Raw genomic sequence first — 26756 nt, 5'->3', positions numbered from 1 at the left:
CAAAGAGCCGGCTCTTTGAACCGGATCGTTCGCGACCGACACATCACTACCGGTTTCCTACTGACCCAGAGAAGAGAGCCAAATGGATTGCAGCTGTGAAGAGACAGGACTGGGAGCCAACAGAGTACTCCAGACTTTGCAGTGATCATTTCATTTCAGGTTAGTTTATCAGTTAACGCAATTTTGATAAAATATATAGCAAAAAGTAAATGGGTCAGTGTTTGTTAACCCATCTGAGCAGTGAAACAAGGCAGTGTTAATTTGTCTAGGGTTGCATGTAGCAGACATCAGACATAAAACGCAATAACAAAGGCTAGAAAGAAACGGGACACAGAAATAAATAAACAGGGCTCCATACCAAGGCTGGGTACAGTGTTTGTGATAAAAGACAGATCCAATTTAACACGAATCACAGCTTACTTTCTTGTTAAAATGTGCAAAGGTCTCCACCATCTCATACCGCCTTGCACTGAAGGACTTAAGCGTGCCGTCCAAAATGGCTGCGTCACGTGACTTGGTCACATGGGTGAAATACCTCAATAGCCACTGGCTTACTTTTTACATATAGAAGTGGATAATTTGAAGCATCCAGTCCAACTTGTTGAATTAAAATTTCTAGCCTTTTTTCCTGTATCCGAACCCAGTGTAAGTGACCACAAACTCAAACGTGGTGTTTCATGCTCCCTCTGCTGCAGAAGAGGTTAAGGCCAAACGTATTCACCCCCTTCACAAATCCCGCAATCCACTGCGCGGTTGGGAACTTCTGGTGACCAGGCCGAGGCTGCTGATAACAGTACAAAAAACAAATACTGGGCTATATAATCAGTTTTCATGTTCAAATATTATTATAGGTTTACATGGTCTCACAGATTTTTTTTTTTTAAGATTAATTCTGCTCAAAATGTTTATACATTTACAATTTGTCATCAATGTAAATTTGTCATCAGTTTTGATGTTCAAATATCATATTCAAGCTGAAATTGTGATGTTATTAGATTGTTTTTATATGTTTAGTTACTGGTCCCATGGCATTTTTCGTCAGCACAGAAGCTTTTAATCGATTAATTTATATTAATCGTCCATACAGTCCTTTCATTTTCTGCATTGTTTACACGAAATACATGTTCCAACTACTCAGTACTATACACACACTACATGTACACTATAGATACTCTGGCCAACAACATTAACAGTGTACATTTACACTGATGACAAATTGCAAACGTGCAATCACTTCTAGCAGGATTAACCTTGAGGAAATCTGTAATAATATTTGAACATAGAAACTGATTATATAGGCCAATATTGGTTTTTGTACCGTTATCAGCAGCCTGGGCCTGGTCACCGGAAGTTCCCAACCGCGCAGTGGATTGTGGGATTTGTGAAAGGGGCGAATGGCGTTATTTTTGTGCATCATTCCTGAAGCGCAGTGGCACTTTCGCTTCCAGCCGCTCATATTGCTGAGTTAAAACACTTTAGAAATGCTTTCAGTGATAATTCACTTGGTTTATAATTAATCACACGAGGTTCTCCTGGTAAATTTGTTTCAGAACATTGTGTCCGTCTGTAGATTATTCCTTCATTGAAACACAGAACTCGCATTTCTTCTACGTGCATCAACAGTAAATTCCCGTGTGTTTTATGCAATAGCTCCTCCTAGAGGAGACGCATACCTTTACGTGCGAGGACACAGACTTCACCCTACGCGAGCGTCGACGTAGATTCTACGCAGAAGTAGCGCTACCAAGGACCGTAACGACGTATATACACACACACGTAAGCGCTGAGAATCGTTAAAGTGTGGATAGCTTGACTGCGGTGTCTAGCCGAAGCTAAACGGAACCTATCCTAGCTCCATTTCTTTTTAAACGTATTATTAGGATCACAGTAATACAGTAACAATAACTGAAGCAGTTAGTGATTTTAAGGTCGCTTATGTTGCACAACACAAGGCAGCCTATCTGACCGACATATACTGATTACCAATTAGCCTAGCGCTAATGTTCCCACAATATAGGATAATGCTAGCGTTCCTTGCCTCTTTGGTCACAACCGGCAGCAGTTTCCCTTTAACTTGAGTCCAGTTTATCTGTTGCAAGTATCCGAGCTGCCCAATGATGAGCACTGGGCAATTTTGGGGCTCTAAGTCACCGACAGAAGCCTTGAACTCGAGCACAACATTCGCCATGTTCGGTCTAGTGACGTTTTCGTTCGCGAATGAGTCGACTCTTACAGACGGCTCTTTAAGGTGAACTTTGGGAGCCGACTCGCATGTCTCGTGTCAGATGTGCTGCCTCTGCTGAAAATTCATCAGTAGTATTCATGATTCTCTAACGCCTGCAATCAAATACATTACAACCAGGATCGAACTGCACGCACTGAGTCGTATCATTATGTGAGATATTTGACGAAGGACTTAACGATTTAAACTAAAGCCAGTTCTGTCGAGATAGATAAGGCACTTAGCTGTCCTGTGTGTAACTGAGAATAGGGTTCGACTGCATTGCTACTTGTTAAATCATTTTATTGTGTAGTATATTTGGAAGATGAATATCAGGATAAATCCTATTTAAAATCCATATTTTTATTAAATTCTATGAATAAAGCCAGTCGAATGACCCAACGTTCTTTTCTGTTCTGACTGCTCTGATTCACTGAGGGGGAGACATAATTCCCATCACAGACCTCCCAAGTGACCCGCATCTGGCGGGTTAGACCCCCCAAATGATATCCAAACCAGCTGAGCCGCCCGAGACATTAAAAAACATGCATCGGAAAAATCTCATCTCATCTCATTATCTCTAGCCGCTTTATCCTTCTACAGGGTCGCAGGCAAGCTGGAGCCTATCCCAGCTGACTACGGGCGAAAGGCGGGGTACACCCTGGACAAGTCGCCAGGTCATCACAGGGCTGACACATAGACACAGACAACCATTCACACTCACATTCACACCTACGGTCAATTTAGAGTCACCAGTTAACCTAACCTGCATGTCTTTGGACTGTGGGGGAAACCGGAGCACCCGGAGGAAACCCACGCGGACACGGGGAGAACATGCAAACTCCACACAGAAAGGCCCTCGCCGGCCCCGGGGCTCGAACCCAGGACCTTCTTGCTGTGAGGCGACAGCGCTAACCACTACACCACCGTGCCGCCGCATCGGAAAAATGTAATGAGTAATGTCAATGATCTGTCAGAATTTATAGCAGAGTGAAGTTCCATACGGAATATGATGGTGCATCGACCTGATTTTTGATGGCTTTTGCGACCGATCATAAGTACAAGGTAATGTATCTCATAAACACTTGACCACTGGTCAACGAAATTTGTATCATAAATAAATAAATAGGTGGCACGATGGTGTAGTGGTTAGCGCTGTCGCCTCACAGCAAGAAGGTCCGGGTTCAAGCCCTGTGGCCGGCGAGGGCCTTTCTGTGAGGAGTTTGCATGTTCTCCCCGTGTCCGCGTGGGTTTCCTCCGGGTGCTCCGGTTTCCCCCACAGTCCAAAGACATGCAGGTTAGGTTAACTGGTTACTCTAAATTGACCGTAGGTGAATCCATAAATCCAGGGACCCGGGTTCGATTCCGACCCGAGGTCATTTCCTGATCCCTCCCCGTCTCTCTCTCCCTTTTATGAGTGTGAATGGTTGTGTCTGTGTCGGCCCTGTGATGACCTGGCGACTTGTCCAGGGTGTACTCCGCCTTTCGCCCGTAGTCAGCTGGGATAGGCTCCAGCTTGCCTGCAACCCTGTAGAACAGGATAAAGTGGCTAGAGATAATGAGATGAGATGAGATTAAATTCTATATTCGATACACGTAAAACTGAAATATTTCAAGCCCTTTTGTTTTAATTTTGATGATTATGGCTTACCGCTCATGAAAATCAGAAATCCCATATCTCAGATTATTAGAATATTTACTAAGCTCAGTCAAAAAAGGATATACAATACAGAAATGTCCAACCTCTGAAAAATATGTTCATGTATACACTCAATACATGGTTGGGGCTCCTTTACCACGAATTACTGCATCAGTGTGGCATAGAATGGAGACAATCAGCCTTTGGCACAACTGAGGTGTTATTGAAGCCCAGGTTGGTTTGATAGCAGGCTTCAGCTCATCTGTGTTTTTGGGTCAGGTGTTTCCCATCTTCCTCTTGACAATACCCCATAGATTCTTAGCTCTATGTGGCCTCTCTCTTCCTCCAGACTTTAGGACCTTGATTTACAAATGAAATGCAAAATTGACTTTCATCTGAAAAGAAGACTTTGGACCACTGAACAACAGTCCAGTTCTTTCTCCCCTAGGTAAGATGCTTCTGATGTTGTCTCTGGTGGCTTACCCTCCTTGTGGAGAGTGCGGATGATCGTCTTCTGGATAACTGTTAAGTAGGCAGTCTTCCCCATGATTGTGGTTGCATGTACTGAACTATACAGAGATGCACAGTATTTATACCATTTTACTCAAACTCAAAATGAAATATGGTAATATTTAGACGTTTTTTGCACTGTAGGCCATAATTATCAAAATTAAAATAGAAACAAGCTTGAAACGTTGGAGTTTACATGTAATGAGTCTAGAACATAATACGTTTTCACTTTCTTAAATGACAGAAAATATTGAACTTTTTCACAATATTTTAATTGTTTGAGATGCACTAGTACAGGGCTTTTCAAAGTGTGGGGTGCACCTCCCCTGGGGGGCACCAGAGTTCTTCAGGGGGGGCGCAACGTGAGGAAACATAAGCCAGAATAAGTTACTATTGCGGACATATAGCGAACTTCATCTAGCCTTTGCCAGATCACAAAATGGATCGATTTTTAGTACCTAAAGCTACAGTGAGTGAGGAGACAGAGTCTGGGCCAAGCAAAAAACCAGACCCTCCAGGATTTCGCGATGTTGCGATTCAACCAATCCCTGCGAATTCAGGGCGGTGTTGCAATTATATCCAATCACTGCAACCCTCCCGCAAATTTGACCAATCGTTGGCGTCGTCTTGAGGTGACGTCGACAAACTACCTTCCGCCTTACTTCCGTGTATACGTTTAAGAGAAGCAGCATGCGCGCAGTGTTGCCAGATTGGGCGGTTTTAAGTGCATTTTGGCGGATTTTGAACATATTTTGGACTGGAAAACGTCAGCAGTATCTGGCAACACTGCATGTGCGAGACAATGTTTATGTAGGCTTAAATTCTGTTACTGAAAGTGTGTTATGTTTACAGTGAAGGACTGTGTGCACTTTACATTATTTTTTACTTAATATAAGAAATTAATGGCTGCCAACATTTTTGCCAAAATGGTATTTTATTTTCCATTGTTTAGGCAGCTTCAGCATCATACTGTGAGATTCTGTTCAAATTGTTTTTTTCTTCTATGAAGCCTGAGCCATTTATTTTATTAGTTTATAATTATTGTTTAATTTAGTCTTCAGGAGAGACTGCCTGCACACAGTACTAGTATTAATAGTTTTTTTTACTTACATGAAAGCTGAGGCGGGGCGGCACGGTGGTGTAGTGGTTAGCACTGTCGCCTCACAGCAAGAAGGTCCGGGTTCAAGCCCCGTGGCCGGCAAGGGCCTTTCTGTGCGGAGTTTGCATGTTCTCCCCGTGTACACGTGGGTTTCCTCCGGGTGCTCCGGTTTCCCCCACAGTCCAAAGACATGCAGGTTAGGTTAACTGGTGACTCTAAATTGACCGTAGGTGTGAATGTGAGTGTGAATGGTTGTCTGTGTCTATGTGTCAGCCCTCTGATGACCTGGTGACTTGTCCAGGGTGTACCCTGCCTTTCGCCCGTAGTCAGCTGGGATAGGCTTCAGCTTGCCTGCGACCCTGTAGAACAGGATAAAGTGGCTAGAGATAATGAGATGAGATGAAAGCTGAGGCATTTATATTATATTTTAAGGTAACTTCATGTTGTGCTGTGAGGTTCTCTGCACTTTAACTTTTGAACCAATAGGTGCATTTGGATAAGTAAAGCCTATTTTTCTGCATTTTTGTAGTCGAGCAATTCCAGCGTTATGGACGTGACACTTGAACTCAAAATGGCAACAAATGACCCAGTGCATGTTTTATTGTCTCCCAGTATTTAAACAGGTGTTGGATATTTTAAGGCTGTACCATACTGGAGAAGTGATAGAACAAGAACAATTCCCATAGTACATCTAGGGCATGCCAGAAAATGCCAATAAAAGATGCGTTATGGATGTGACAGAAAAAGTATCACTTTTCTTGGGTGACTGTACATTTTTATCAAACTCTGTGAAATCGTAAACCTAATGTCGAAATGGAGATATCCGTTTGATAGAGGGGTCCAAGGTGAATATTAAAAAATCTTTGTTTAAAATATTTTGTATTTCATGCAGAGTTTCAGAAGGAAAAGTCAGCGTTATGGATGTGATGAAATTCCGTTATGGATGTGACGCGTCTGAAATAGACATGGCATATGTTTAGAAAATCAGCAATTTAACCACCATAACCCTTTGAAAAACTCTCTAAATATCAGCTAAAACTATCAAAGTTCTTAAATAATATTTAGGATGGCTATTGTTTTGCTGTTTTGTGGATTTTAGCATACATTTCTGTGGCTTGTGGCAATAATATAGAATTGTACATGATCAAAGTTGATTTTAGCTTGGGTTTTACATTATAAGAAAGAAAGACTGACAGTGACATATTAGGTTGGTTACAAATTGGTTCAACTTATTCACATCTGTAAAATACAGGCCTAGGTGATATCTCTGGGAGTGGTTTTGATGTATTACATGTTGCTTTATTTTTGCATGGTGAGGTTGACATTTACATGGAATTGCCCAGTCCTGGTAATCTTTTATATTGGTAAAGTTGTTTATAGGACCATTTCTCAGTGTCTGTTTTTTAATCAATAGTTTTTCAGTAATAACTTAATATTTAACATATCACTCAATTTTAATCACAAAAAGAGAAAATCGCAACAGTTTCTCGCAACTTTCACTTCCTCCCGCAATGTAATCGCAACAAAAACCTAAAAAACACCGCAGCTTTCATCGCAATTTTTTCGAAAACCCCCTGCAACATCAGACATTTTAGCCCGCAACAATCACAAAAAAGGCCCGCGGAATCCTGGGGGGACTGAAAAAAGAAGGAAGTATGACCACGATTATTTAAAGTTTGGATTTTCATGGACTGGATCTGAAGATGCTCCACTGCCACAGTGTGTTGTCTGCCAAGAGGTGGTAGCTAACGATGCTATGAGATGTTTAAAATGTGTAAAACAAGATGTTTTAAAAAGAAAAGCACAGATGTTTAAAATGTGTAAAAGAAAAAAAAAATGTGTACAACAACCATTTTTTTTAAATACGAATGGAACATTAAGTATAGCAACAACAAAAATTGTAGGGGGGGGCGATGTTGTTTATTTGCTCTCTGATGGGGGGGCTGACTCTCCCACACTTTGAAAACCCCTGCACTAGTATATTAGAATGCCCTGAAAACATGTCCTGAAAAAATATTTTAGTTAAGCATACTTTAACTATGTTATTTAAGGTTAAAGAAATTGCTGCCACAATTTATAAATCTACTGCAAATCCCTCCTCCGAGATGTCTGGATGCAGAGCCATTTAAGGGCCCGAGAACATGTATGGCAGTCATCATCGTTTGAAAGGCAGTGATGCCTACAGGTGATGGAAACATAGGGCAGTCCAGGACAAGATTCTTGAAGATTCAGTTCCACCAGTTGTCATTAGTTGTGTGGAGGTACTGGTCCAGAATCTTGTTGTCTGGCTTGCACTCTGTTGCAGCTGAAGTCAGTTGCCTGGTGTGGGCTCCTGAACCCCATGTCTCACTTCCAGCAGAAGGATACATCAGTGTCCAGTGTTTTTTTTTTGTCCAAAATTCATGAATGTCTCATTGTGAAGTTATTCATTGCTTCCTTTGGGACATCGGAGAGGTCTTGATCCTTCTGACACTTCTCTGTGTTATTTGGACAAACACTTAGATGCACTGATACACGTTACTTGTATACATTAAGCACATATTGCAACTGTAAACGCAGACTGACAACATGCATGTCATAGTTTCATGGGAAAACAATGTAGTGAATGTTACTTTACCTTTCAGTGATTTACCGATTTGGTCCCATTAGATAACCAGATCTTTGACACCAATCTCTAACAAGTTATTAAGTGTAGAATTTAGAAAGTATGCTCAGTATGTATAAAAGGGTATGTATTAACATTAGTTAGAAATGACAGTAATTAATGGATATTGAACTTGGACAGTTGTTGGCCATACGTTGCTCCTGTACAAACTGAGCATTTCTAATACAATGTGTTAATTATGTCATAATTAACAGTCTTGATCTTAAAGAGCCTATACATGTGGTTCAGCAGTTACAGTGAAAGCAAACTTATATATTTTAATACAGTAAGACTATGTATGGCTCAAAACTGTGTGATATTGGATCACAAATGAAGACACTATCTCAGAAGTGAGTAATAAAAGGATGTAGTATTGAATTAGAAATAAAGTTGATTTTGTAGATGACAATTGTTAAACTATATACAGTGGGGCAAAAAAGTATTTAGTCAGTCACCAATTGTGCAAGTTCTCCCACTTAAAAAGATAAGAGAGGCCTGTAATTTTCATCATAGGTATACCTCAACTATGAGAGACAAAATGAGAAAAAAAATCCAGAAAATCACATTCTGATTTTTAAAGAATTTATTTGCAAATTATGGTGGAAAATAAGTATTTGGTCAATAACAAAAGTTCATCTCAATACTTTGTTATATACCTTTTGTTGGCAATGACAGAGGGCAAACGTTTTCTGTAAGTCTTCACAAGGTTTTCACACACTGTTGCTGGTATTTTGGCCCATTCCTCCATGCAGATCTCCTCTAGAGCAGTGATGTTTTGGGGCTGTCGCTGGGCAACACGGACTTTCAACTCCCTCCAAAGATTTTCTATGGGGTTGAGATCTGGAGACTGGTTAGGCCACTCCAGGACCTTGAAATGCTTCTTACGAAGCCATTCCTTCGTTGCCCGGGCGGTGTGTTTGGGATCATTGTCATGCTGAAAGACCCAGCCACGTTTCATCTTCAGTGCCCTTGCTGATGGAAGGAGGTTTTCACTCAAAATCTCACGATACATGGTCCCATTCATTCTTTCCTTTACACGGATCAGTCATCCTGGCCCCTTTGCAGAAAAACAGCCCCAAAGCATGATGTTTCCACCTCCATGCTTCACAGTAGGTATGGTGTTCTTTGGATGCAACTCAGCATTCTTTCTCCTCCAAACACGACAAGTTGAGTTTTTACCAAAAAGTTCTATTTTGGTTTCATCTGACCATATGACATTCTCCCAATCCTCTTCTGGATCATCCAAATGCTCTCTAGCAAACTTCAGACGGGCCTGGACATGTACTGGCTTAAGCAGGGAGACACGTCTGGCACTGCACAATTTGAGTCCCTGGCGGCATAGTGTGTTACTGATGGTAGCCTTTGTTACTTTGGTCCCAGCTCTCTGCAGGTCATTCACTAGGTCCCCCCGTGTGGTTCTGGGATTTTTGCTCACCGTTCTTGTGATCATTTTGACCCCACGGGGTGAGATCTTGCGTGGAGCCCCAGATCGAGGGAGATTATCAGTGGTCTTGTATGTCTTTCATTTCCTAATAATTGCTCCCACAGTTGATTTATTCACACCAAGCTGCTTACCTATTGCAGATTCAGTCTTCCCAGCCTGGTGCAGGTCTACAATTTTGTTTCTGGTGTCCTTTGACAGCTCTTTGGTCTTGGCCATAGTGGAGTTTGGAGTGTGATTGTTTGAGGTTGTGGACAGGTGTCTTTTATACTGATAACGAGTTCAAACAGGTGCCATTAATACAGGTAACGAGTGGAGGACAGAGGAGCCTCTTAAAGAAGTTGTTACAGGTCTGTGAGAGCCAGAAATCTTGCTTGTTTGTAGGTGACCAAATACTTATTTTACCGAGGAATTTACCAATGAATTCATTAAAAATCCTACAATGTGATTTTCTGGATTCTTTCCCCCCATTCTGTCTCTCGTAGTTGAAGTGTATCTATGATGAAAATTACAGGCCTCTTTCATCTTTTTAAGTGGGAGAACTTGCACAATTGGTGGCTGACTAAATACTTTTTTGCCCCACTGTAATTGAATTGTTCCCAGTGTTGATTAGACTAGGCTATACTGACATCGGGCGGCACGGTGGTGTAGTGGTTAGCGCTGTGGCCTCACAGCAATAAGGTCCTGGGTTCGAGCCCAGCGGCCAACGAGGGCCTTTCTGTGTGGAGTTTACATGTTCTCCCCGTGTCTGTGTGGGTTTCCTCTGGGTGCTCTGTTTTCCCCCACAGTCCAAAGACATGCAGGTTAGGCTAATTGATGGCTCTAAATTGACCATAGATGTGAATGTGTTTGTCTGTATGTATTAGCCCTGGCGACTTCTCCAGGGTGTATCCCGTCTCTCGTCCATAGTCAGCTGGGACAGGCTCCAGCTTGCCTGCAACCCTGTACAGGATAAACAGCTACAGATGATGGATAAATATACTGACATCCTCAGGTACTGAGAAGTCATCTCATATGGTCTAGTTGTAAATTAAAACACAGAAAAGAAGGACAAGAGCAAAAACTAAAGCAAATAAATGTCGATGTTGCTGTGGATTTATTTGAGAACATTGTCATGCTCTGCCCTGGACATCCACTCTGGAGATTACGGATCTCCCACACCAGCGCCAATCCGGATCCGGGATAGGAATTCCATCCCACCTGAACTCACTTCCTGGTTTTCACCGCTGCTTATTTAAAGGCCATCTTCTACTCGTACCCCTCCCTGATCCTGATGAGATGGTATGCATTGCATAGATCTAACATGGTAAATACTTGGCTCCCTGGAGTAGTTCGAAGGCCGTGGTCATGAGCGGTAGTGGGTAGCGGTTCTTGACCGTGATGGCGTTGAGACCCCGATAGTCAATGCAGGGGCAGAGTGACTCGTCCTTCTTTTCCATGAAAAAGAGTCCCGCCCCTGCTGGGGAGGAGGAAGGGCAGATGCTCCCAGCTGCCAAAGATTCAGAGATGTATTTCTCCTTGGCTTGCCTTTTGACGGGAGAGAGAGAGTAGAGTTGTCCCTTGGGTGGCACTGTCCTGGGTAGGAGGTCGATTCCACAGTCATAGGGTCTGTGAGGAGGGAGGGACACTGCTCAGATCTTGCTGAAGACAAGTTTAAAGGAACAGTCCACCGTACTTCCATAATGAAATATGCTCTTATCTGAATTGAGACGAGCTGCTCCGTACCTCTCCGAGCTTTGCGCGACCTCCCAGTCAGTCAGACACAGTCAGACGCACTGTCACTCCTGTTAACAATGTAGCTAGGCTCAGCATGGCCAATGGTATTTTTTGGGGCTGTAGTTAGATGTGACCAAACTCTTCCACGTTTTTCCTGTTTACATAGGTTTATATGACCAGTGATATGAAACAAGTTCAGTTACACAAATTGAAACGTAGCGATTTTCTATGCTATGGAAAGTCCGCACTATAATGACAGGCGTACTAACACCTTCTGCGCGCTTCGACAGCGCATTGATATCTGAGCTCCGTATCAATGCGCTGCCAAAGCGCGCAGAAGGTGTTAGTCCTCAGTTCACTGTGCAGTTCTGGAGGGCCTTCTGCAAACTCATTGGGGCCTCCTGTAGTCTCTCCTCAGGTTTCCATCCCCAAATCAATGGCCAGGCGGAACGGGCGAATCAAGATTTGGAGGTGGCACTCAGGTGTATGGCGTCCAGGGATGCCGGTAAGTACTTACCTTGGGTCAAATACAGTGGGGCAAAAAAGTATTTAGTCAGTCACCAATTGTGCAAGTTCTCCCACTTAAAAAGATGAGAGAGGCCTGTAATTTTCATCATAGGTATACCTCAACTATGAGAGACAAAATGAGAAAAAAAATCCAGAAAATCACATTGTCTGATTTTTAAAGAATTTATTTGCAAATTATGGTGGAAAATAAGTATTTGGTCAATAACAAAAGTTAATCTCAATACTTTGTTATATACCCTTTGTTGGCAGTGACAGAGGTCAAACGTTTTCTGTAAGTCTTCACAAGGTTTTCACACACTGTTGCTGGTATTTTGGCCCATTCCTCCATGCAGATCTCCTCTAGAGCAGTGATGTTTTGGGGCTGTCGCTGGGCAACACGGACTTTCAACTCCCTCCAAAGATTTTCTATGGGGTTGAGATCTGGAGACTGGTTAGGCCACTCCAGGACCTTGAAATGCTTCTTACGAAGCCACTCCTTCATTGCCCGGGCGGTGTGTTTGGGATCATTGTCATGCTGAAAGACCCAGCCACGTTTGATCTTCAATGCCCCTGCTGATGGAAGGAGGTTTTCACTCAAAATCTCACGATACATGGCCCCATTCATTCTTTCCTTTACACGGATCAGTCATCCTGGTCCCTTTGCAGAAAAACAGCCCCAAAGCATGATGTTTCCACTCCCATGCTTCACAGTAGGTATGGTGTTCTTTGGATGCAACTCAGCATTCTTTCTCCTCCAAACACGACAAGTTGAGTTTTTACCAAAAAGTTCTATTTTGGTTTCATCTGACCATATGACATTCTCCCAATCGTCTTCTGGATCATCCAAATGCTCTCTAGCAAACTTCAGACAGGCCTGGACATGTACTGGCTTAAGCAGGGGGCACTGCAGGATTTGAGTCCCTGGCAGCATAGTGTGTTACTGATGGTAGCCTTTGTTACTTTGGTCCCAGCTCTCTGCAGGTCATTCACTATGTCCCCCCTTGTGATCATTTTGACCCCACAGGGTGAGATCTTGCGTGGAGCCCCAGATCGAGGGAGATTATCAGTGGTCTTGTATGTCTTCCATTTTCTAATAATTGCTCCCACAGTTGATTTATTCACCAAGCTGCTTACCTACTGCAGATTCAGTCTTCCCAGCCTGGTGCAGGTCTACAATTTTGTTTCTGGTGTCCTTTGACAGCTCTTTGGTCTTGGCCATAGAGTGTGACTGTTTGAGGTTGTGGACAGGTGTCTTTTATACTGATAATGAGTTCAAACAGGTGCCATTAATACAGGTAATGAGTGGAGGACAGAGGAGCCTCTTAAAGAAGTTGTTACAGGTCTGTGAGAGCCAGAAATCTTGCTTATTTATAGGTGACCAAATACTTATTTTACCGAGGAATTTACCAATTAATTCATTAAAAATCCTACAATGTGATTTCCTGGATTCTTTCTCCCCATTCTGTCTCTCATAGTTGAAGTGTACCTATGATGAAAATTACAGGCTTCGCTCATTTTTTTAAGTGGGAGAACTTGCACAATTGTTGGCTGACTAAATACTTTTTTGCCCCACTGTATGTTCATAACACTCTTCCTTCATCTGCCACAGGTCTCTCACCCTTCCAGTGCTCCCTAAGTTATCAACCACCACTCTTCCCCAACCAAGAGGAGGAGGTCGCCGTACCCTCAGCCCAGCTCTTCATACGCCACTGCAGGAGAACATGGGCATTGGCCCAGAGAAGACTCATTTGCTCCGCCCTAGCATCCAAGAGGCAGGCCGACAAACGCCGCTCTAAGGCACCTACCGGGTGGAGCAACGAGTCATGCTCTCCACACGCCACCTGCCACTCAGAGACCATCTCCTGCAAGCTGGCTCCCAGGTACAGGTACCTAGAACCCTTCCTCATCAGTAAAGTAATCAATCCATGTTCCGTCAGACTGGCACTACCACTCACCATGCGACGCATCCACCTGTGGGTGCAATCAGTTAATTATTGAAATTAAGTGATCAATCTCGTTAAATCAGTCTCATTAAATTTTGAAGGTTAATAATTAAAATGAATCAATCCCATTGAATCATTTACTTTGACTCGTTTGAATTGAATCATACCATAGAATCACTCTCATTTGAAGTGAATCGTTCAGTGAATCGTTCAATGAATCATTTAGTGAATCATTTAGGGAATTGTTCAATGAATCATTTAGGGAATCGTTCAATGAATCATACCATGAATCCTGGATAAATTACCAAACAGCTAGATTATGGTATATTTCCAAATTATTACAATCACTTACCATATTACATAACTTTTATATGCACCCTTTTTGAATTCTTTGAGAAGATTGGGGACTTCAGATGTTGTTCACACAAATAAACACAGTTTGTTTAATAAATGAATTTATTATACAAAGATAAAAAGAAAAATAATAAATCAATATATACAAGCAGTGAGGTGTGTGTGTGTGTGTGTAGGACTTGACCATGTGTTTAGCCTCGTGTAGCTAACTACACGTGGTGGAGGCCTAGCTTGTTGGTAGCTAAACAAAAGAATGTTATCTAAACAGAACAAAGGATTAGCTCTGTGTTTAGCCTTGTGTTGCTAGTGTGAGTTTGCTAAAGGCCCTATGGCCTAGCTAAAGTGTGTTTGTTAGGCCTGGTGATCACGTGTTGCTAAAGACAAGGGTATTAGCCGTAGCTAACTAAAAGCTAGCTTGTGGATTTCTAGCTGAGGTGTGGTTTATCAGGCCTGATGGCCTGCTGAGCACATGGTAGGCCTTGATTAGCTTTGTGTTGCTAAGCAGACAAAAGGGAAGCTGTAGCTAACCCACTAGCTCATAACCATACTGAATCCACTGAAATCTTGAGATCAAGATGTATAATAAGAGAACTATATGTTAGTAGCAAAGAAAAGCATGCACAGCCTATCTATTAAAAAACAATTGAGAGAACATAGAACAAAATAAATCAACACGCTGCGTGTTTTAACAGTGTAACAATAAACCTGGGTTTAAATTCACACCATTTCAAATAAAAGCAAATTCCTAAGACTATCCTAATTATGCCCAAATGCCAAAATCTTACTTAATCCTGCCTTTAGCAAGATATGAAGAAATATTCGCCGGTGTAGTCTCGGGCCTCGCCGTGGGAGCACGTGAGCCGCTTGTGATGGAGGCGCAGAAAACTTTCGGGTCCAGCGGAGCACTTGGGTGGTTCCCGTGGAAAGCAGAGGATTCTTGGTCCGAACCTCAGCGTTCATGAGGAAAAGTCTCTGATCAGAATAAGATGCACAGCGCTTTTGAGTTAAAAAGGATTCAATCGCTTCTTAACTTTTAACTGCCTGGGCTGCAGTCGTGACGTCACTTCTAATGCAAGTAAACCGGTTGTAACTCAGGTTGAGTTTAAAGATCGCGCGACTCTAGAGTTTACCTTTGCCAAGGGTAAGAAAGAAAATCGCGCTGAGTGATGGATCTTGCAAGAAAGAAGACGTCTTTCTGGGTGGAGAGCGCCTCTTTATACGTCCAGATTCATCGGAAGGCAGACGTGAGAGACAAAGATGGTGGAGCTTCCGCTTGGATTTATGCGTGCATGGCAGACTGACGTAGATGATCCCGCCCACGCGTGACGTAGGTCACACGGAAGTTGCCTGGGAATTGTAGTTCTGACACAAGATGGCGGCATGATACCTACAGTCCCCCTTTTGGTCTCAGGGGTATGACGGAGTCGTAGCACTGAGAGCACCGTATCGTATCATCGCCGTGTCCATAGTCCTTGAGGTAGACTTGTCCTGTGCAGTTCATGGTGTCCTGCGAAGACTGTAAACTTGTGAGTTCCAGTAAGACAGTTGGAGACAGAGGCATTTTGGGCATATAATCACTATGGGCATTTTGGGCATATAATCACTAACTAACTAGATCAAAATCACATTAAAAAAATTAAACATGGAACATGAAACATGTAGTGTTCAATTTCTTATGCATAAAAAAAACAAGAAAAGAGAAGAAATGAAGGAAGGAAAGAAGTATTAGTGTTTGGGTTAGCAAACCTAATCTTCTGGGAAGGTGATAGCAGTGGGGGGTCTGGCTAGAAAGCGTGCGCTACTGCGGCTAGCTGTCGGGGACACAGACCATCTTATCTAGCTAGGTGTGTAGTGTTATGTATGGGTTGCCTGGGCAGACCCAGTGGATGTCTTTAGTGAAGGTGCATATCTCTAAGTCTTGTGGATTCACAAAAATGAGGATAGCACTGCCAAGACTATATGCCAGGTGTACTTGCGATGAATACACACTAGTAATAATAGCGGATTTTAGTATTTTATCTACCATGTTATACTGAAGGGTTATTACTTCATTGGGTTGGTGAAGTCTGACCGGGGATGTTAGTGTACGCTTATGGTTGAGTGATGCGTACAAGCTAGGTGGACATGATGGGCCTAGCTGTCGTCCACCCCCCTTTTGGAGTGAGGACTGTTCAAAAGGTTTGATTCGATTATCATGGAAATCGATATGAAAGTGTTTGATTAGGCCTAGATGTCCTAATGTGATATGCGACGGGGAACGGTTTTCCCACGATCGAAAGGTCTCGACCAGGGTGGTAGGAACTTCTCTGAGATTCGGGCGTAGTAGGCTTTGTGTCCTACTCTCGAATCGAGATTCTTTTGGGCACCTGTAAAGATTGACTGTAGGTGGCGTTGTAGGTCGGCGACATGTGGATGTGCGGTGTATGCAATCGCGACGCTCATGGCCTCTGGTTTGTATAGGAGATGCGGGGGAAGAACCGACTCTCGCCCAGTCATCATCCCAAAGGGTGTGACTTCAGTGGCACAATGAGGGGTGGACCAAATGGCCCTTAGCACCAAGGGAAGTTTCACGTCCCAAATTTTACCATGGTTTGTGATATACTTTCGCAGCATGCTCACAATGGTTTGAATGGCTCGTTCAGCCTGACCAGAGAATTGAGGGTGGTACGCGATATGGAATTTCACCTCGACACCTAACATGTTCCACAGCGCAGCCATTACACCAGCAGTGAAATGGGTGTCTGTGTCTGAGTCGATGGATAGAGGGAGACATTTGCCACTAGGGGGAGTCGCGATGTCAGGTGTCTCGACATCGGACTCGGTGTTCAAAGACATGAACTGAAGTTCATCGGAAATTTGATCTCGCGTGGCGCTCGGTTGATCGGTGTTCGCACTAATCTCGTCACAACGGTTTTGTGCATATTTTGTGGGATCCAACGACTGTGGGGTTTTGTGTGAAGCTGACTAAGTTTATGTCGCAGGGCTTGGTTGGGATTGGGTCGCCTTGTGGGAGCCGTGTGTCTGAGAAATGGTGGTGAAGACTTTAGCGCACATGAGAGGTGCGTCTTGTGTGTTTGCCTTCGCCACCAGGGGGGGCCCTACATCCTGACCCTCGCCTGCTGTTTCAGAGGGATCTCCTTCCCCCTTTTACGAGATATACCCGTGGTTCCTGGCCTAGTCATGCCAGCGAATGGTCTTTTGTCGTTTTTCTTGGGCTCTTTTGTTTTATCTGTTGAGGGGTCTGACGTCTCCTGTAACAGTTCTTTAATCTCAGCCAACTGGGCTTTTAAAGAGTCCAGCTCTGAGTGGAACTCACCAGGTTGGTCTGAGTCACTGTGTTGGTCGTCTCTACCCTTACGTTTAGAGCTACAGTCGGAACGCTTCTGCCGTTTCTGGTCAGAGCGGGGATGACGGTTTTGCTGCCAACCGTTTTGTTCCCTACGACCCTTTTCATGTGATGGGCGATTGCCATAGTCACTGTGGACTCGCCCTCGGTCCCTCCTGGCCTTACCCTGTCGATTTTTCCACTCACCCTTGTGATGGCTCGGCAAGGATCGGGCTGGACCGGAATTTTTCCAGGTGGGTCCCCCTTTCGGTGCTTCACCTCCTTCTAAGGTTAGCGGGGGCTTGTCCTCACCCTGGAGGCTAAGGACTCTGGGTTCATCATCGTTTCCGTTTGCGGTTTTGACGATGGTTTCCCAGGTCATTTGGGCTAGTCGCCTAATTTCCCTCATCGAATAGTGACCTTGTCGACACGTCAGTGTGACATGGGTCCGCACGCTTGGGTGGAGGTTATGTAAGAAGAGAGATATGAAACCTCTATCTTCTTCCAACCCTGGTGCGCTACTACCTTGGAAATAGGCAGTACGTAGCCGTCTGTAATATTCATGAGGCGCCTCAGACCGTTTTTGTTTGACTTGTAATGCACACAATATCGCGGAGGTTTCGTCCGTGTATGGCGCATATTCTTCCCTCATGTAATTGCGAAGTTTCGAATAACTATCGCGAATGTTTGGGGGTAGTGTCTCTAAAAAGGCACGAACGCTACTACTGGAGGTCTTCCAGATTAGTCTAAGTTTTTCACGTGTTGTGGCGTTCGGCAGGTCCATCAGGCATCGATCAATTTCTCGTAAATAGTTATTTACATTAGTTCTTTGATTGTCGGGATCGAATTGTTCGACATCTTTGGCAAGTAGGTCAATTTGCCGTAAGCGAAGGGTTTGGTGCACGTCCTTGTGCGACCTTCTTGGCTCTTCTGAGCACTCACGATCTGAGCTACTCTGGTGTTGTTCCCGTTTCGCACTAGATTCATAGTCTGATTCATCTGGAGATTGATCAGGGAGACTGAAGCGCACTGACCTAGGTGTGCTACGGGCCTGGGCTCGGGATGAGCGCAGGGCGGCTCCATCCTGGCTAGACGACGACGACGGAGTCGTGTAGCGAGTTGATGGAGTTTGGCGGGATGTCTGGTTCTCGACCAGATCATTTACGGTGTCCGGTTCAGACGCCTCTTCCCGCTCCGAGCTTTGGCGCATTGTTGGGGGTCTTTCACGCCCCTTGCGCTGCTCTTGGGGGGTCTGCTCCTGGGCAGCCCTCTTAGCAACCATTTCGGCTTTCTCTAGCCGTTTGGTGCAATCATCAAGGGAGGTCTTCAAGAGCTCACGCTCCCTATGTAAATCATTATTATCGGCTGTCAGCTCAGCGTTGCTGGTAGTCAGCCTTTCAACCTCTCCGCGAAGGCGTCTGATTTCTGAATCAGCATCTTGGAAGTATGATAGGAATAGCTTATCTAGTGCCGCCTGGACACTAATAGTTGTTCTTTTTGGATCTCTCATATGTTTGTTTGAATTGTCTATGTTGTTTTGGCATTCACTCTCACTCGTGTACTTAATTTTTGCCTTTTCGGAAGCAGAGCAGTGAATGAGGTCTGCAATGACCTCAAGGAGAGACACGTCTTGAGCGTTGTCTTCCATTTTTGAGACATGAGGGGATGCCATTTTACTTAGGCTGGATAATAGATAATTAATCAAGTTAATTATTAATTTAATCATTATTAATTAACTATGTAATTAATTAATAAGGTTTATTTGGAAATGCTCTCTTATCCTAAGTTGAATAGGTTATGAGTATTGGTGATATGGTTATCACACGACTGTTAACCGTTTTAACACACCTGGGGATATACCTTAGCAGTTGCTGAATTAAACTGAGTTTATTTGTTGTTGAACAATATTCCAGAAGTCAACAAACCAGTCTGTCTCACACGGGGCACCAATTTAACTGTGGGTGCAATCAGTTAATTATTGAAATTAAGTGATCAATCTCGTTAAATCAGTCTCATTAAATTTTGAAGGTTAATAATTAAAATGAATCAATCCCATTGAATCATTTACTTTGACTCGTTTGAATTGAATCATACCATAGAATCACTCTCATTTGAAGTGAATCGTTCAGTGAATCGTTCAATGAATCATTTAGTGAATCATTTAGGGAATTGTTCAATGAATCATTTAGGGAATCGTTCAATGAATCATACCATGAATCCTGGATAAATTACCAAACAGCTAGATTATGGTATATTTCCAAATTATTACAATCACTTACCATATTACATAACTTTTATATGCACCCTTTTTGAATTCTTTGAGAAGATTGGGGACTTCAGATGTTGTTCACACAAACACAGTTTGTTTAATAAATGAATTTATTATACAAAGATAAAAAGAAAAATAATAAATCAATATATACAAGCAGTGAGGTGTGTGTGTGTGTGTGTGTGTGTTTAGCCTCGTGTGTTTAGCCATGTGTTTAGCCTCGTGTAGCTAACTACACGTGGTGGAGGCCTAGCTTGTTGGTAGCTAAACAAAAGAATGTTATCTAAACAGAACAAAGGATTAGCTCTGTGTTTAGCCTTGTGTTGCTAGTGTGAGTTTGCTAAAGGCCCTATGGCCTAGCTAAAGTGTGTTTGTTAGGCCTGGTGAGGCCTACTGAGCACGTGTTGCTAAAGACAAGGGTATTAGCCATAGCTAACTAAAAGCTAGCTTGTGGATTTCTAGCTGAGGTGTGGTTTATCAGGCCTGATGGCCTGCTGAGCACATGGTAGGCCTTGATTAGCTTTGTGTTGCTAAGTAGACAAAAGGGAAGCTGTAGCTAACCCACTAGCTCATAACCATACTGAATCCACTGAAATCTTGAGATCAAGATGTATAATAAGAGAACTATATGTTAGTAGCAAAGAAAAGCATGCACAGCCTATCTATTAAAAAACAATTGAGAGAACATAGAACAAAATAAATCAACACGCTGCGTGTTTTAACAGTGTAACAATAAACCTGGGTTTAAATTCACACCATTTCAAATAAAAGCAAATTCCTAAGACTATCCTAATTATGCCCAAATGCCAAAATCTTACTTAATCCTGCCTTTAGCAAGATATGAAGAACTATTCGCCGGTGTAGTCTCGGGCCTCGCCGTGGGAGCACGTGAGCCGCTCGTGATGGAGGCGCAGAAAACTTTCGGGTCCAGTGGAGCACTTGGGTGGTTCCCGTGGAAAGCAGAGGATTCTTGGTCCGAACCTCAGCGTTCGTGAGGAAAAGTCTCTGATCAGAATAAGATGCACAGCGCTTTTGAGTTAAAAAGGATTCAATCGCTTCTTAACTTTTAACTGCCTGGGCTGCAGTCGTGACGTCACTTCTAATGCAAGTAAACCGGTTGTAACTCAGGTTGAGTTTAAAGATCGCGCGACTCTAGAGTTTACCTTTGCCAAGGGTAAGAAAGAAAATCGCGCTGAGTGATGGATCTTGCAAGAAAGAAGACGTCTTTCTGGGTGGAGAGCGCCTCTTTATACGTCCAGATTCATCGGAAGGCAGACGTGAGAGACAAAGATGGTGGAGCTTCCGCTTGGATTTATGCGTGCATGGCAGACTGACGTAGGTGATCCCGCCCACGCGTGACGTAGGTCACACGGAAGTTGCCTGGGAATTGTAGTTCTGACACAAGATGGCGGCATGATACCTACACACCTCACGTTCCACGCTTAAACCTCTGGTCTCTAGCTCTTTGACAATTTCACAGCAATAGAATAGAATTAATCTTGTGTGACAATTTCATCTACTTTAGTCTAGATGTACACCTATAGTATTAACAACTAATACTTGCAATAGTCTGAATGTATATTCAGTACATCAACAGTTATAACCTAGCTACATTAGCCTAAATGCACTATAATGCATTAAGAACTACTCAACATCAGCAAAAGCCACATTTTGTCTAAATGTATGTTCAATACATAAACAACTAATAGCATGTGTTCCTATAAGAACAATATTTGTATTTGAAGTAAGAAGCTGTAATTCTACCAATATAAGCTTAATTCAAATGTATATTTATTTCACAAACCAGCCAGTTAGGCTACCACAGATTGCTATTTGGACATCTCAGAACTTTTTATCCTACCCTGTGGGATCACCACCTTATTGTGGTGGGGTAAGTCCCAGTGACCCCTAGAGCTATGCCGGTGGGAGTCATGTACTCCCAGTAGGGTAACCCAAGCCAGACAGGTCAAAGGGTTGGGGCCCGACAAAGAGTGATCCACTGGTCCTCCAGGTTGGGGGTTGGGCTGATTGCTGATAACCCGCTCCTATAAAAACACCTTATTACAGAAACCAGAAGCAGAGCAAATTTACCATTTAAAGGGGACACCATGGCACCACCTCATGTAAGGAGAGGTGGAGGAGCTCTGTGAAGGCCCTATGTGCTATGAGGCACAAGGAGGACAGGTAACAGGTAACAGAACTCTTTATCAGGAGAGAAATGCATAAAGTGCAGAAGGCCATTAACCCTGGTATCATCAGACAACTTTTAGGGGACAACTAATGCTTTTGCAACAAACACCAAAACTTTATTAAACACAGCTGTGAGCTCACACAGAGTTCCTATTATATGTGCATTTACAATGGAATGCAAAAGTTTGGGCACCCCTGGTCAAAATTGCTGTTACTGTGAACAGTTAAACAAGTTGAAAATGAAATGATCTCCAAAAGGCATAAAGTTAAAGATGGCTCATTCCCTTTATATTTTAAGCAAAAACTATTTTTTATTTTCATCTTTTACATTTTTAAAATGACAAAAAAGGAAAAGGGCCCGAAGCAAAAGTTTGGGCACCCTGCATGGTTAGTACCTAGTAGCACCCCCTTTGGCAAGTATCACAGCTTGTAAACACTTTTTGTAGCCAGCTAATAATCTTTCAGTTCTTACCTGGGGGATTTTCACACATTCATCCTTGCAAAAGGCTTCCAGTTCTACAAATTTCTTGGGCTGTCTTGCATGCACTGCTCTTTTGAGATCTATCCACAGATTTTCAATGATGATTAGGTCAGGGGACTGTGAGGGCCATGGCAAAACCTTCAGCTTGTGCCTATTGAGGTATTCCATTGTAGGTTTTGAGTTGTGTTTTGAATCATCGTCTTATTGTAGGACCCATCCTCTTTTTAATTTCAACTTTTTTACAGATGGTGTGATGTTTGCTTCCAGAAATGCTGGTATTTATTTGAATCCATGCTTCCCTCGAACAATGAAATGTGCCCTGTGCCACTGGCTGCAGCACAACCCCAAAGCATGATCAATCCACACCCATGCTTCAGAGTTGGAGAGGTGTTCTTTTCCTGGAATTTGTCACCTTTTTTCTCCAAAGTATCTCCAAAGCATCAGCTGGTTCTGCTGGGCGGTAGTGAGCCTTTGCACATTGTGGCCAAAAAGTTATATTTTGATTTCATCAGCCCACAGGACTTGTTTCCAAAACGCATCAGGCTTATTTAGAGGTTTATTTGCAAACTTCAGATGCTGAATTTTGTGGCAAGGACACAGGAAAGTGTGGCAGTGGGGGCGTGGCCAAGCAGTAGTCTGTGAATGGAGGGCGGGATCAGGGAAGGTAAATGGCTAAGTCATTCCACCTGCTGTCAATAATGTGTGTGTGTGTGTGTGTGTTACAGGGATGGAGCATAAAAGGAGAGAGAGAGAGAGAGAGAGAGCAGAGAAAAGGAGCTCTCTCCCTGACCACAACACATGTGTGAGTGAGTGAGTGACTGAGTGAGAAAGAAAGAAAGAAAGAAAGAAAGAAAGAAAGAAAGAAAGAAAGAAAGAAAGAAAGCTAAATAAAGTGGTTTGGCTAACATCAACTCTCACATGCCGTGCTTCTGTGCTCCACCCACATCAGGAATTGCTACAGTGGTGCTGAAACCTGGGAGCACAGAAGGGAACCACCCCATGGAGTCCTCCCCATTTGAAGAGCTCATCCTTGCCCTCGCTACCGCCCAGCAGAACCAGCATCAAGCGCTGATCACCCTCCGGAAGGAGCAGCAGCAACGCTTCGAAGCCTTAATGCTGGCCCAGCAGGAAGATTGCCAGGCGTTCCGGCACCTGCTCGCGTCAGCAGGGCCATCGGCCACTGCTGCCGCCACCCTCACGAAGATGGGACCGGAGGACGATCCGGAAGCGTTCCTCGCTCTCTTCGAGCAAGCAGCCGAGGCATGGGGGTGGCCGCAGGGGCAGCACGCGGCATGCCTCCTCCCGCTCCTGACTGGCGAGGCGCAGCTCGCAGTGCAGCAGCTCCCTGCTGACAGCCGACTGGTCTATGCTGACCTAAGGAAAGCCATTCTGCAGCGGCTCGGCCGCTCCCTGGAGCAACATCGTCAGCGCTTCCAGATGCTGGCACTGGAGGATAGGTCGGCCGGCCATTTGCATTCGGCCAGCAACTCCGGGACGCCTGCCGGTGGTGGCTGAGGGCAGAAGACCGCGACGCCGACGATATCATCGATCTGGTGGCACTGGAGCAGTTTATCTCTCGACTTCTGGAAGAAATGGCGGAATGGGTCCAGTGTCACCACCTGGCATCACTGGAACAAGCCATTGAGCTGGCAGAGGACCATCTGGAGGCGGCTCCGACGGCAGGCAGACGGGGCGTCTCCCCTCGCTTCTCTCTCTCTCCTGTCTCTTGTCCCCCTCTCCACCCTGTTCCCCTGCCACAGAGGCAGTGGCTGGCTCCTCCCCAGCCAGCCTGTCGCACCCGTGGTGTCTCCCATCTCCCTCTTCTGTGTCTGTGTTGTCTTGCCCTCAGGTGAGTGACACCCATAACACCAGTGCAAAGGGAAAGCCTGGGCCAGTGTGCTGGCACGGCAGGGAGTTGGAGCATCTCCAAAGTCAGAGCTCCACAAGGGAGGTGGGTGCTGTAATCCAGATCCCTGACACACCAGAAACTGCCCCCGATCGGGCCGGAGCGTATCGCATACCGGTGAGTATTCAAAGGGATACATATCATGCTTTGGTGGATTCCGGTTGTAATCAGACCTCAATTCACCAACGCCTGGTGCAAGGTGAGGCACTGGGGAGAGCACAAGCGGTGAAAGTGTTGTGTGTGCACGGGGATGTTCACCGTTACCCTCTAGTGTCTGTCCATATTCTATTCCAGGGCCAAATGCATAGAATAAAGGCGGCGGTTAGTCCCCGTCTTACCCACTCGTTATTGGCCGGGATTTAAAAAACTAATGGAATATTTAACACGTAGTGGGTCCTGCCCTAGTAGGTCATGGGAAGATCCCGGTGTGGCATTGGCAGGAGAAGCTGTCACAGAGCCGTCTACATCAACACAGCGTCAGAGTGAGGAGTAGCCTGCTCCTCCTCTCTCTCTCAGGGATTCCCTTGGGGATTTCCCGTTAGAGCAGTCGTGAGACGAGACTCTGCGGCATGCGTTTGACCACGTGAGAGTAATTGATGGTCAAACTCTTCAGCCAAGCGTGGCACCGACCTTCCCCTATTTTGCCATTATTAAAGATAGATTGTACCGAGTGATGCAGGACACTCAAACTAAGGAACGAATAACCCAGTTGTTAATCCCAAAGAGCCGTAGGGAACTTGTATTCCATGCGGCTCACTTTAATCCCATGGCTGGACACTTGGGGCAAGACAAAACACTAGCCCAAATAATGGCCTGGTTCTATTGGCCAGGGATTCACAGGGATGTCCGTCGGTGGTGTGCGACATGCCGTGAATGCCAATTAGTAAATTCTACGGCCACTCCAAAAGCACCGTTGCGCCCTCTTCCTCTAATCAAGATCCAGTTTGAGCTAATTGGGATGGATTTCATCGGGCCATTAGATTGATCAGCATGGGGATACCACTTTATTTTAGTTCTAGTGGACTATGCAATGCGATATCCGGAAGCAGTGCCTCTCCGCAATATCTCAGCACGCAGTATTGCAGAAGCGCTCTTCCGCTTTATCTCCCGGGTTGGGATTCCGAAAGAAATCCTGACAGACCAAGGCACTTCATTTATGTCACGCACACTGCGCGAGCTGTATGGGTTACTGGGGATTAAGTCTATCCGCACCAGCGTCTATCACCCACAAATGGATGGCTTAGTAGAGCGATTTAACAAAACACTCAAAAACATAATCCGCAAATTCGTAAGTGAAGATGCACTCGAGCCCCTGTTGTTCGCAGTATGAGAGGTCCCGCAAGCCTTCACGGGGTTTTCTCCCTTTGAATTATTATATGGGCGTAAGCCGAATGGCATTCTGGACGTGCTATGGGAAAATTGGGAGGAGGGACCTTCACCAAGTAAAAATGAAATTCAGTACATTCTTGACCTGCGCGTGAAACTCCACACCCTCATGCACCTAACCCAGGAGAATTTGTGGCAGGCACAAGAACGTCAAAGCCAACTATATGACAGGGGCACGCGCCTTAGAGTTTTCACGCCGGGAGACAAAGTGCTTGTATTATTGCCCATGTTGAGTTCTAAACTAGTCGCCAAGTGGCAAGGGCACTTTGAGGTCACATGGCGAGTCGGGGACGTTGACTATGAGGTGAAGCGAACAGATAGTGGTGAGGCACTGCAGAACTACTACCTCAACCATTTAAAATGCTGGAATGAGGGGGTCCCCATGGCGTTGGCATCGGTAGTTCCAGAGAAGGCGGAGCTGGGGCCAGAGGTAAAAAAGATAACATCTTGGACCACTCTGGTCCATTGTGGAGATCACCTCTCACCGGACCAACTCACGGAGGTAGCCAAGTTGCAGAAGGAATTTTCCGACGTGTTCTCGCCCCTTCCTGGTCATACCCACCTCATAGAACACCACATCGAAATACCCCTGGGGGTGGTAGTGCGTAGCCGCCTTTACCGATTGCCCAAACACAAAAAACAGGTGGTTCGGGACAAACTCAAGGCCATGCTTGAAATGGGCATAATTGAGGAGTCCCACAGTGACTGGAGCAGCCCAGTGGTCCTGGTTCCCAAGACCGACAGGTCGGTCCGGTTCTGTGTGGACTATAGAAAGGTCAACACGGTGTCTAAATTTGAAGCATACCCAATGCCTCGCATTGATGAGTTGCTTGATCGGTTAGGCGCTGCTCGCTTTTATTCGACACTGGATCTAACAAAGGGATATTGGCAGATCCCCTTGACTCCTCTATCCCGAGAAAAAACAACCTTTTCCACACCGTTTGGCTTACACCAATTTGTCACGCTCCCTTTTGGGCTATTTGGGGCACCCGCTACATTCCAGCGGCTTATGGACAGGGTCCTCCGCCCTCACGCTGCCTACACGGCCGCCTATCTAGACGATATTATAATTTACAGGAATGATTGGTCACAGCACCTGGAACACCTGAGGGCCGTTCTAAAGTT

The 26756-nt window shown here is 44.6% G+C and overlaps 2 protein-coding genes across 6 annotated transcripts in view; one reads left to right on the top strand and one right to left on the bottom strand.

The window, feature by feature from the left end:
• The window catches only part of npepl1 (aminopeptidase like 1), a 169311-nt gene extending 167108 nt beyond the window's left edge, over positions 1 to 2203 (bottom strand). For all 5 annotated transcript variants that reach the window (XR_009654509.1, XR_009654508.1, XM_060919071.1 and 2 more), the window contains exon 1: positions 2039 to 2203. Coding sequence is in view for 3 of the 5 variants with exons in the window: in XM_060919071.1 (XP_060775054.1) it covers positions 2039 to 2188 (150 nt within the window). In the remaining 2 variants the exon portion in view is untranslated. The remainder of the gene's footprint in view (positions 1 to 2038) is intronic.
• The window catches only part of LOC132884950 (uncharacterized), a 67512-nt gene continuing 42446 nt past the window's right edge, over positions 1691 to 26756 (top strand). The window contains exons 1-4 of the mRNA XM_060919072.1: positions 1691 to 1776; positions 4309 to 4389; positions 11678 to 11775; positions 13387 to 13657. Of these exons, the coding sequence (XP_060775055.1) occupies positions 13601 to 13657 (57 nt within the window). The 5' untranslated portion in view covers positions 1691 to 1776; positions 4309 to 4389; positions 11678 to 11775; positions 13387 to 13600. The remainder of the gene's footprint in view (positions 1777 to 4308; positions 4390 to 11677; positions 11776 to 13386; positions 13658 to 26756) is intronic.

Source organism: Neoarius graeffei, chromosome 4 (genome assembly GCF_027579695.1).
Source record: "Neoarius graeffei isolate fNeoGra1 chromosome 4, fNeoGra1.pri, whole genome shotgun sequence".
Taxonomy (NCBI): domain Eukaryota; kingdom Metazoa; phylum Chordata; class Actinopteri; order Siluriformes; family Ariidae; genus Neoarius; species Neoarius graeffei.
Note: the sequence above shows the minus strand (reverse complement) of the source record. Positions and strands in the feature narration are given on the sequence as shown.